At 39.1% G+C, this 13,018-nt stretch overlaps 1 protein-coding gene across 1 annotated transcript in view; it reads right to left on the bottom strand.

Moving 5' to 3' along the window:
• Window positions 1-12,338: 12,338 nt before the first annotated feature.
• LOC141477236 (histone-arginine methyltransferase CARM1-like) overlaps window positions 12,339-13,018 on the bottom strand; it is a 69,411-nt gene continuing 68,731 nt past the window's right edge. The window contains 1 exon segment of the mRNA XM_074166334.1: window positions 12,339-12,432. Within this exon segment, the coding sequence (XP_074022435.1) occupies window positions 12,339-12,432 (94 nt within the window).

The raw sequence follows: 13,018 nt of genomic DNA, 5'->3' as shown, positions 1-13,018 counted from the left end.
GATTAAGTAGCGATGCTTTTGGAGAACGCCAGGTGGAGCCGTTACTTCAAAACCATACAGATGTGATGAGTTCACATATTTTTTCATTTTTGGGTGTTTAAGTAAAGTCATCACTTCTAAATGGAAAGGGGATCCATATTTATTAATGTGGTAATTATTACACTTGTGTGATGACAGTAGCTATAATAGGAAGTCAGAGCATAGTAAATACTTCTGTAATACCACCCGTAGTGTATTTGACTGATGTAGAGTGATGTAGAGAGAAATTATTTGGTGGAGTAAGGCTTTTTCTTCGATACAGCAGTTGATAGTTCTTTTTTTTCGATTTGTCTCCAAGAAAGAACTTGGCAGTGACTTGCAAAACAGAACAGGCATAGGCGGGATCATGATGTTTAGTTTTGCCACTGCTTGAAATGGTAACATCATGCCTGTCAAAATTATATGAAAATTGCATGTTTTAAAGGGGACAGGGGAAATCGTGTATTTTGAAGCTTGGCTTAAGGGGCATAATATCACAAGTTTGCATGCTTTCACAGCCCAAATGCTTTGTTTCAGTGTTTGGACCAACCTCTGTAGATATTTGACATGTCTAGTCTCCACACTAATTCCATTTTCCATTTTTTTGGTGGTTTCTTTTCAAGAATTTTCAAGAATTAATATCATGGTCAATTAAGACATTAGAAAAGATATTGCTGTTTTCAACTTGGTTTCTATTATGCAAACGTCTCCCAGAGAATAAACCAATGAAACTTTTGAATGTCAGCCAGAGATTTCAAGTCAGTCAGCTTACAGGTTCAAGCATCTTCCTTTCGTAAATAATTAAAGGTTCCTTGAAGATCTTCAGGTACCTTAAACAGGCTGTAATTGTAGATGACAGTTCTTGACCTAGTCACCAGTCAGTTTCCAGGGTATTCTCAAGTGTGTTCAGAGTCATGTATCAGCACAGATGTTTTAATGTCTACTTTTTGATGTCTGTTTTATCTGTCTTCTGGACACTGTCTTGATTCCATGGAAGTAAAGAAACCAGAAGATAAAAATTCAGAAAAGTGAATTTGTAGTTTGTGAATAAGACATGTAATGTTGACATTCAGTATTACCAGTCTGTCTCTCAAGTGAAAGCCTCATCTCAAGATCCGGATTTACATTCAGATTCTTCTAGAAATGTGTCATACTCCTTCAGCATAAGGTTTCCAACTTGGTATCCCAAGCATGTTTTTGGATACCCTTGAAAATGTGGTTCTACAACAGTTTTTTTGAACAAAAAGAAGGATTATGCTCTTTGGACAGCAAAAACAAGCAGTAAGAATGTGAAGAGCAAGAAGCATGTTTCACTGAATAGTCACAGACTGGATACGGTCATTATGAAGCGTCTACAGCTTTTTGTTTTTTCACACAGTGCAACCACCTCCGTTCTGATTTGTCTGTGGAATATATTTGCTATAGTAGTACCAGAAGCAGTGCCAGCATACTCACGCTTGTGGCCAGTCCCTGATGTGGCACTTTTATGGCATTGGCTTTCCAGCTCAAGGAGAGCTATGGTGAATTCAGTAGTGCTGAATGCCATACCACTTTATTTCTTAGCAGATTTTGAAGGAATAAGAGCTGTGGTAAATAAAACAGTTTAAAAATGGTATGTCTCACATTTTACATAAAAATTCACGAAAGTGTGACCATATGTATGCTTACCTGTCCCAGCCAAACAAAGGGCTGGTTTTTATTCATGCCTTTGTTAATAGCACATTTATCTAGCCATTTTCACATTAAAAAAAAAAAAATTCGGCTCTGTGACACAATAGATCTGGACTTTGTATTAAGGCAATTGTAGTGAAGACTGCAACAGTGTGGACTGCTGTCTGCTGCCTTGGTCAAGACTGCCCTGCTGACTTCAGAGCACCTCCTTCAACAAGACATCTGAAGGTGCAAAGCTGTAAGAAAAATGGAGTGTAACTACAGCCATAGCCTGACTGTTCCTATTACCAAGGCAGCAGGAGAATAACTACCACAGAAGTCAGGTAAAACTCTCTAATTTCATTTTCATTTGTGAATGGTGCTGGAGGTACTTTCTCAGTTGCTGAAGACAGCTACATGCACCTTGTCTAAGATTATTATTTTATTGCTTATTTCATAGAATAGTATCATAGAATTGCTGAGGTTGGAAGGGACCTTTTCAGATCATATAGTCCAACCATCAACCTAACACTGACAAAACCCATCACTAAACCATATGTCTAAGCACTGTGTCTACCCATCTTTTAAATACCGCCAGGGATGGTGCCTCAATGACTTCCCTGGGCAGCCTCTTCCAATGCTTAATAACCCTTTCAGTGTAAAATTTTTTCCTAATATCCAATCAAAACCTCCCCTGACGCAGCTTGAGGCCATTCCCTGTTGTCCTATTGCCTGTTACTTGGGAGAAGAGACCAAGCCCAATCTCTCTGCAGACTCCCTTCAGGTGGTTATAGAGAGTGACAAGGTCTCCCCTCAGCCTCCTTTTCTCCAGGCCAAACAACCCCAGTTCCCATTCCTATTTGTGGAGAAGCGGACAGTTCTGCTGTCCTTGTAAATGAGTTGATCACCACGCCTTTCAGCTGGTGATCCTCTCTGCAGAGAGCACCACTCTTGCACAGCCTTTCAACTCATTATCTCCCTCTACACTTCCTACAGAATAGAAAACTAAATGTTTTAATCTTTCTTGTCATCACAATGCAGATGTCCAACCTACAAACAGAACCAAAGCCATTTGTGGCTGCTGCAGTGTGCAAAAGACCCGCTTCATGGAGAGGATCATCCTGAGTGAGCTCTCAAGGCAAGTGCAGGGCAGCCAAGGGATCAGGGCCAGCCAGCATGGGTTAATGAAAGGGAGGTCCTGCCTGACCAACTTTATCTCTTTCTATGACCATGTGACCTGCTTTCTCGATGACGGGAAGGCTGTGGATGTTGTCTACCTGGACTTTGGTAAGGCCTTCGACACCGTCCCTCACGGCATTCTCCTGGAGAAACTGGAGAATCATGGCATAGACAAGTGTACCCTCCGCTGGGTAAAAAACTGGCTGGATGGCCATGCCCAGAGAGTTGTGATTAATGGAGCAAAATCTGGTTGGCGGCCGGTCACCAGTGGTGTCCCTCAGGGCTCAGTTTTGGGGCCAGTCTTGTTCAGTATCTTCATTGATGATCTAGACAAGGGGATTGAATGCACCCTCAGTAAGTTTGTGGATGACACCAAGCTAGGTGGGAGTGTTGATCTGCTTGAGGGTCGGAAGGCTTTACAGAGGGATCTGGACAGGTTGGATCAATGGGCCAAGGCCAATGGGATGAGGTTTAATAAGGCCAAGTGCCGGGTCCTGCATTTTGGTCACAACAACCCCAAGCAATGCTACAGGCTTGGGGCTGAGTGGCTGGAAAGCTGCCCGGCAGAAAAGGACCTGGGAGTGTTAGTGGACAGCCGGCTTAACATGAGCCAGCAGTGTGCCCAGGTGGCCAAGAAGGCCAATAGCATCCTGGCTTGTATCAGGAATAGCGTGGCCAGCAGGAGCAGGGAAGTCATCGTGCCTCTGTACTTGGCACTGGTGAGGCCTCACCTCGAGTACTGTGTTCAGTTTTGGGCCCCTCACTACAGGAAAGACATTGAAGTGCTGGAGCGTGTCCAGAGGAGAGCCACCAAGCTGGTGAGGGGTCTGGAGAACAAGTCCTATGAGGAGAGGCTGAGGGAACTGGGCATGTTTAGTTTGGAGAAGAGGAGGCTGAGGGGAGACCTCATTGCCCTCTACAACTACCTGAAAGGAAACTGTAGAGAGGTGGGTGTTGGCCTCTTCTCCCAAGGGAATAACGACAGGACCAGAGGAAATGGTATGAAGCTGCGGCAAGGGAGGTTTAGATTAGATATTAGGAAGAATTACTTTACTGAAAGAGTGGTCAAGCACTGGAACAGCCTGCCCAGGGAGGTGGTGGAGTCACCATCCCTGGAGGTATTTAAGAAACGTGTAGACATGGCTCTTCAGGGCGTGCTCTAGTGCCCGGGATTGTTGGTTTGTGGTGGGGTGTTGTGTGTGAGGTTGTGGATGTGGAGTTTAGTTGGTGGGTGCTTTTTTTTTTTTTGTATGTTTTTTTTTTTGTTGGTTTTTTTTTGTTTGTTTGCGTGTTTGTTTTTGTGTGTTGTGGGGTTTTTTTTTTGTTTGTTTGTTTTTTAATGTGGTTGGACTCGATGATCTCAAAGGTCCCTTCCAACCACTAAGATTCTGTGATTCTGTGATTCTCTGTATCGCTTTTTAGGCACTGCAGGAAAGGTAGTCATTAAGTTAGTCAGCAACACTGAATATACTTTGAGCTGGCTAAGTATTACCAATGCTTTCATAATGCAAAGAGAATTTTTTTTTTTTTTTTTTTTTTTTTTGCCGACAGCTGATGTGTAGGCAGAACTGAATTTTGCTGCCCAAAAGGATCCCCAAAGATCTAGATCTAAAGACAGCCTGGAACTGTTTGCTCCTGAGTGATGAGCAATGGATAGGCTAGTTGCTGCTGCTGCCCTGCTGGAGCTGGAAAAGGTGGTGATAGTACATGTTTTTATGAGTGACCATCCATTTCCTGGACTACACTGTAGCCAAGGAGGCTGCGAAGCCACAGGTATTTCACTGTCCCCCACTGCCTACTCCCTATTTTGCTTTTGCCTATAGCTGCCTGCAAGCTTCTTACATTATGATTTTTAACTTTCTGAGCGATACAGAATTCAGTGCAATATTTGTTAAAAGTCAGCTAAGTTGGAAAAGATGGTGAGATGCAACTGTAAAGAAATGGTGAATTCTTAATAGCAATTACAGCATGTTATTCTGGGATATCTCCTTACTTGAGAAACACAAACTAATTTGCAGTTATGTTGTTTCATTTCCCCACTTGGACTGTGTGAGAGAGTACTCAACTTCCAGTCATTTTCCAAAGTATAGAGACCCGGTAGAAGTGGCAGAGTAAAACTAATTTAGCCACCTATTCAGAAAAATAGGGGGCAGGCTTCCTGCGCATCTTGATATTGCTCATTTGCTGTTGTTTCTAATTAAGTATACCTGCTAAGAGTTTCATCTGCTTGACAACTGAGGTGAATTACATTTCCCTTTCTCCAAAGTTAGCTCAAAACACTCAGCTGCAGAGTCATTTGCTCTTATTTCTCAGCTCACTATTTCAAGGGCAGATGGAGTGTGGCAAAGAACCCTTTGCGTTGTGATGCGTGTCCTGGCATCAGTGTCCCAGGAAAATTTCTGAGGTCCTGTGAAATCCAGCATTATAGATGAATGTTGCGAGTGAGCACTGGCCTTTTCCTCTTGCATTGTTTTCCATCTGAACATCATGGGTGCTCTTTGATCTACAGATTTGACAAACAAAGCCCTATATTCTTAACAGATCTTGGGAAGGCACTATTCACTTCATATTCTTTGGAAATTCCACCTGAATTCTAGCAAAACTGGATGCATGTTCCTGCTTTCAGTATGCATTTACCCATTATCTCATAAATTAGCAAGGGAAAACTTGTTCTGTTGGGATTTTGGGTAGTGATGATTTATTTTAAAGAAAGTACCATGTTCAGTTAAGTGCTATTTCCTGAATTGTGCTATTTTCTGACGTCAAGCGTGCTTCATATTCTGTGGTACCATCCCCTTTTATTACTGCTTATATGAGTGTACAAGTACAATAGATTAATGTACATTTGGGGATCTCTGTCATGTTAGCTGTGGGACCTCTGCATAGAAAACCACCCGTAAAACTAAAAACAAGTTTCTGCTTCCCCTTCCACCACTGAAGAAGTGTTAGTTACTGAAGCGTTAGATTAAAAATTGCTTCGGATTTCTTCACAGATACTCAAAAATGTTCATTGTAGACCAAATTAAAAAGAAAGGCAGTGATTTGAAGTGAAAACTGAACACTGGCTGTTGTTCAGGGGCCATTAAATATACGATTTATTATCCTAAGTTCCAGTGCTATTGAGCAATGCTTTGTTCACAGTAGTTTTGAATCATGGTTCACTGGATCTCTGACTATTGACTGACCAGTTAGCTAAGGGACATCTGAAGCCTCTGGTAAATTAGGCTGAAGTCACAGAAAAATCATGCTAAAGCCTTACTTCAATGCTGCGAATTAGGCTGAAGTCCCAGTTCAATGTTGCAAGATGACATGCCTGACAACTGGCCAACCTTGGGAGGGGCAGCCACTTCAAGGGAGACATTTTTATACTTTCCACTCATTTTGTCTTTGGTTTTCTTCACTTTACATTAGTTTCTTATGTAAATATGTGCATCTGAATATCACTAAAATCAGCGTGGGTCAAACCTGGTGAGCTGAACCTGAACAGTTCTTGACAGGGAATTGATACCCTCTTGCTTCCAGCAAGAAATTATTTTTTTCTGCAGTCTCCTGTTGAACTGCTGTCCTCTACTCTACTGACTCTTCAGCTCCATCTTGACAGCATAGCTTTCCCCAATTTTAGCTCTCAGTTTGGATCAGTGTAGAGTTGTAAATAGATGTGTTATCTAATCACAAAGAGTGAAAACCTGTATACCACAAGCCAAGGCTTAAGGACCTTAAGGAGGCTTTTTTTCTTTGTTGCATCTTGAGAAAAAAAGCACAAACTGTAGAAACTTAGCTAAGCAAATTAATACCAATTCATTGTGTTTCACAGATGCATCAAGATTGCTTTTGGATGTCATAGTTGTCATAAGTATTATAAAGAGTGCTATCACAAAGATTCTGTGGGTCTAGTGCACACAATATGCAGTAAATCACTACTTCTCTTAGCAACCACCAGAATAATAGTAACCACATTGAATTCCTATACTATTCTTAATGACAGACTATTCTAATCGTCAGTTCAGATGGGAGAACTCACATAGCTAGACATTCAAAATGAAAGTCATTACTACTGAAAATGCAATTTATCATGAATCGCTATGTATATATGACTGCTTACAGAACTTTAAATGCATCTCTCTGGGGTGAAGGTAAAAGAAAATAACCATATGCAATTGTTGAAAAATAAGCTGCTAAAAGCACTTCTAACTGCTGTAATTTCTTGAAGATAAACCTTCTAAGTGACCATGGATCCAACAAAGCATGAAAATTTATAGCTCCTCAATACGATATTCAGTGTCTTTCCCATTGTGTTTTTTGAGTCTGTAGGATGAAAGTCAATGTGTCATTTTTCAACAGGATTAATATAGCCTCTTTAAGTATAAATGAGGAAACACTACATTTCATAATGTGGTCAAATCTGTTCAAGAGTCTTACACTGTAAAACTACATCATCATTGTTTGCTCCAGCAACCCCACAGTTCTGCTTTAGTTTCCCTACATTCTGGACCATTCATTAATGTTGCCTTGTTGCCTTTAAAAAAATCAAAACAAAACACCAGCATTTGTATCAATAATATGTTTTCATTGACATGTTGTTTCAAAAATACTTTACAAATATATTCTCATTTTTATACCCAGAAAGTCATGTAAGGTGAAAACAGTACTTTGTAGTTCTTGAAGGCAGGCTCCTGTATACTTCAAAATTACCAGTGCTTCAAAGCAGGAAAGAGGAAATGAGACAGTCACAGGACTGTATTTCAGACTGCAAATGGTACAGTAGCTGATGTCAATCTCTTCGGTTTTAGCATACAATCTGGAATTGAGTGAATTCCTGAAGCAGGGAGAAATACAAATACCAGTCCTGGATCATCCAAATCACTTCAGAGTAGCAATTACTGTGAAATATTCTTTGTACTTGTTAGCATGTAAGGCAACAAACTTTTCTATACGTATTGAAGATGCAATTATTAGATACATATACCTTTTGTTCTGGAATTAAATAAAGATACATAACCTGACACTGCTGTCTGCTGCTGCTGTTTTTCCTCCCCTTTATTTACTTTCCTCTTTAAAAAGAATTGAAGTTGCCATGTGAAAATGTAAGGGTTTTCCTTATAGGAAGTGGAAGTATTTGTTATACAGATACTTTTTAGAAGAGGTTTGAGACTGAAATTAGCATCATAGAATTGCCTAGGTTGGAAGGGACCTTTCAGATCGACTAGTCCAACCATCAACCCAACTCTGACAAAAACTATCACTAAACTTTCTCTCTAAGCACTGTGTGAAATCCAGGCAGACATGCAGGTCAATAGGAAACATTGCAAATCTGTAAGCTGAATACAGATTCAAATTTTGTATACTCCTTTCATAATTGCTGAGGAAAACCTGCCAAACTCTAGAAAACTCTGAACTACAGCTGCCTGGTATTTGGATTTGAACATTCCTGGATTTCTTTGCTTCTCTCATGTAAGTGGAGAAGCACCAACCACTGTACAGACTAAATTTAAGAAGGGTAGATACCCAACCATCAGACTTTGCATCAGAAGTCTCATTACACTGCTTGTACAGGTTTAGAATGATATTTCCTGTTATCATTCTGAGGCAGCAACCCACATTAAATACTATTTTTAAAAATATATATTTGTGTAAAAAAAAAACCAGTCTTTTATTGTGCAAACTACATTTTTATACTAGAAGTCTCTCATCTGCTATATTAAATGCTACTGGAAATAACAAGGCAATCATTTTCTGACACTAAGTTCTATGGTTTCATGGCCTCAGCCATGAAGTTCATGTCACAAGTTTCGCGATTTTAGGGACTACTGTCCATTATCTCATAAACTGTCTTTAAATAGCTACAAATTGTTGTCGACTTGGAGACAAACCTCTGAAAGTACAACTCAATTACTTACTTCCTGGCAGCAGGGGTCCTTAGCGGGTCTTTTGATCAAATGTCGCACATAATTTCCTGAGAGAAGGGTCAGTTTTGCTGGGGCTTTTCATTCAAACCAGCCTTCCAACAGTGTGTGGAAGGCTGAAGGGTGATTGTATCTTGCTAGAGGTATCACTGCAGTTAAGTTTTTGGTAGGAAAATGACATCTACATTTCTGATTTGGCTCCAGCTCATTAATTCAGCCTAAGGCATCTACTTTGAACTACAGAAACACACTGTATAAGAGTCAGTATGTGCTCTTTATGGATAACATTGTCTGGAGAGAGATCTCATGAAAATCTGTACTGTAACTCCATAGTCCTCCTCATTTGCTAGGTACACAAGCCAAAAATATATGTTTGTATAGCTTTGACTATCAGTACTTGTCACGGAGCTACAGAAAAAGTGAAAAGTCACACGTATCTTACCATACAGTTTTGTATCACACTATGCTGGGAGTAATTTACAAATGTTAATGTTACAAATGTCCTGTTACGCTTCTATAGGCACAGAGAAATCTGAGAACATTTACAAAGTATATGCAAGATGACTTTAGGTTCATGTCTCAAAATGAACCAAATTAATGAGTCCATTGAGAGAAAATGGAAGTATTTAACACACTGCCCTGGTGAGCTAGAAGATTAACACCAAACATTGAAGTAAGTGCTGAATGTTTAAAGCATGGACACTACATACTACTCAAAGATCTTTTGATACGTTACATATATAAACATGAGGTAGGTTTTGTTCAAGAACCTAGAATATTGGTAAGAATATTGAAAACGAGACCAGTGAAGCAATGTGAGTTTACTGTAAAACAGAAATAAAAACAAACACAGAGAAACAGTTCTATACCAAATGAACTTTCTGGAATAAAATTGACTCTGCTGCAATCCATTTCTGTAAGTGTGAGCACAGGCTAAATTTCAGTTAAAAAGAGAAAAAAAAAAGAAGAGATGGAACTACAGTATCCCCTTTTCATGTGACTCGCACACAGTTACAGATATATATAGTTACAAATTGATTTTACACAAGCACCAGTAGGCCTACTAAGAACTGAAGTCTCACTGGTTATTCAGCTTGGTGAGAATCTGACTTCTGTTTTCAGATGCCATATTACAATACATTCTAGGCATACCTAAAAATGGATGAAAGAAAAAAATAGTTAAAATCTAGAATTATTTGATAGCTTACAGCACTAGATGAACTAAGCAAACTTAATAAATTCAAATATAGCTTTTCTTTTACTCTGGAGTAAAAACTTTTTCAAGCTTTTTGATATTTAATAAGAACCTTTATTAAATTGAAAGTATTTTAAGCACAACACTTAGCCAATATATGACAGATAAGTCTCACTGGAATAAAGCTAGGAAATCAGTCCCCTATGCTGTTACTGGATTTATTACATGCAGTGTGATTTCAAATTTAAGTGTTTTTATCTAGATTTGCAGCTGTGCAAGCAAGTGTAAAATGCTACAAAGTCCACTGTAGGTTATTTTACAAAGGCAGAGGCTTTCTTTTGGTCTTATGTATGGCAGCTCAGGTCATTGCCTTCACAGAAATTAAAAGCTTCCCAGTCCAGACTTATTTTTACCTTATGCTATAGAATTATTATGGAGTTGTTTTAAATGAGAAAAAAAATGTCCAGGATTGCCTCTTCCCCACTATCTCTCCCTGTGGTACAGGGATAAATATTTGTACCGGGGGCACTATGAAGCAGTGAAGAGAAGAGCGCTAGGCTGTATGTGTTGGTATAAGGTCCCACCATGCACAGTAATTTGCATGTCCTAGTTTAAAACCTGGATTATATGTTAATTATTAAAAACCTTATGAAGGCTTTGAAAGTTTCCTCATGTTTATAAATAAGCATTTTTCTTCTGGGAAGTCTTCCTTGCCTTTGTTTAACTCTTTCAAAGCTCTGGTAATTGCTATGGGAGGGCAGGGGCAGAATGGAGAAGGATCAATAAACAAAAAAAACACTAATGGAGGCTCGAAGGGGAAGCTTGTTAAATAAGGTTAGTGTGTTGTGGCAGGATTTCACAACCAAGCACTCTAAGAATAAATGTATGAAAGAAGAGCAGTCTAAATTATTGAACTGGGTATGGTTAATTAGCTAGCAAAAATGAAATCACACAGTGACATTTTTACATTCAATTTTCAAACTAGAATACCGCTCCATATAACTTAACGTCCTTCTATATGTAACACACAACTTGACCATTTCCCCACGTTTTCTTTCATATGAGTGATAGCATTCTGAAAGGAATTTCTACATTTTATGTAAGTTAAAACCTCTTAACAAAAGCTTCTTTTGCTTCTAAATGAGTAGATTGTATCATCTTTGAGAAGTCACTCGCACACAATGGGTGCTAAGTATGGAGATTTTAGAAGACTAGTAAACTTACTTATGATCATCCTTGCAAAAATTTTTTAGATTTGAAACCAGGATTAGCCAAACCAAAAAAATGAGCAAGCTAGACACTGTCCATGTCACAGGTCAAGTCTGAGAAAATTAATCTTTTCCAGTGCATGATTTTACTTATAGTCATTGCAAGTCTTCAACAAACAGCCTTTATTAAAATGACATTTTTACAAATTTAATCAAAAGGGCCCCACTCTAAATGGAAAATGTTCCGCACATTTGATGTATAGATAAAAATTAATTTTACAGATTAAAATTAATTTTCATCAGACACAATGAATATTTTGTTTTATAGGTTTACTGTGGAATTGTCATATAGGTCTGAGTCAGAAAATAAAAAATGGAAAACACATAATGAAGGAGGGAAGCATTTTCCATGTGTGCCTCTGGAAAAAAATCAATTCCACCAGCTGTATTTGCTTATTTTTATGCCAAATACAGCATAAGAATGAGAACAGAACACAGCCACACTGTTTTTCTCAAAAATCTTTTTTCCTTTTGGAAGAATTCAGGCTCCTTCCTCCTGCTTGTTTTGATGTGTAAATTACAGCTTTTCCCAAAATACGGTGCCGTAGCAATGCCTAACAAAAGTCCCTGCTCAGTTGGAAAGGATTTGAGCAAGTAGATTTTTTTTCCTCCCCTCATGTTTAATACAGAGAGACAGGTCCTACATGTCAAATAGTACTATCAATTTATGTACTTAGCAGAGTGCATCTTGGCATACTGCTGATTCCTCGAGTCACGGTGATGCACGTCACTCAGCAGGAAACAGCAAAATATTTTAAATATACATTCATTCAAATAAGTAAATGTCTACTATTTTATCACAGCACTAAATCATTGCAGATCTTAAATAAACCTTTTTTTCTTTTCACTGAATTTCACTGAATTTTTTTTAGAGTTGGAAGGGACCGTATAGATCATCTATTCCAACTCCCCTGCTGAAGCAGGATTGCCTTTGCCACACAGCTTAGGTAGAATATGTAAGTATTCTTACATAAGTAACTACTCCTAATACAAAACAATGGTGCCCTCGTAGAACTAAAACTGTAAGAGGTCAGAAACTTGTTCTTCCCCAATAGGTGTGCTTTGCTTCCTGTCATACAAGATGGTACCACTCTACAATGGTAATATTTTAGTCAAAAGCATTTCTTACCTAAAAAATGGATTCTTTAGATCAAGAATGTTACCAGATTTAAATCCTGTCTGGTCCACCATAGCCACAATCTGAATATCATAACTTTGCCTGCATCAGAAAGAGAAGTATAAAAATGAGGTAATAGAACTAAACCACCTGTAACAGCTTGAGCGAAAAAAAATACCAGTGCAGTTACTGTCTGAATAATAACCACTTAGTATAACAAGCAATGGAAATTTATTTGCTGTGGTATCAGTGCAAGGGCGTGGTTACTTAAATCCTGATAAAAGGAAAAAAAAGGGGGGGGGAGGAAAGGAGGGGGGAAAAAAGAGGAAAAAATTAGATTTAATTTCAGAATTAAAAACATAATGGATTTGGGATCAACCCCGCTTCTCCTTGTCTCTGCACAGGACTTGCTGAGAGACAAGGGATATTGGGTCTTCAGGCAAACAACTAGGCTGCTGACAAAGACATGGCCAGAGGTTACACTGCCAGAACAAGGTGTGGAAAATGACTGGCTGTGACCTGAGAAAACTGCTGTGTGTGAAGCATAGCAGAGTGGAAAACTGACAAAAGCTGCAAGTAGTGCTAGGTTGAGGGAAGGCAGGATGTGACAGGTGGTTAAGGAGAAAGTATGCGAGAAGGAACATCACAGGTAACTGGAGTGGAACATGGAGACCTTTTGGTGAGCAGA

Source organism: Numenius arquata, chromosome Z, assembly GCF_964106895.1.
Source record: "Numenius arquata chromosome Z, bNumArq3.hap1.1, whole genome shotgun sequence".
Lineage (NCBI taxonomy): Eukaryota > Metazoa > Chordata > Aves > Charadriiformes > Scolopacidae > Numenius > Numenius arquata.
This window is presented reverse-complemented; position numbering and strand designations above follow the sequence as displayed.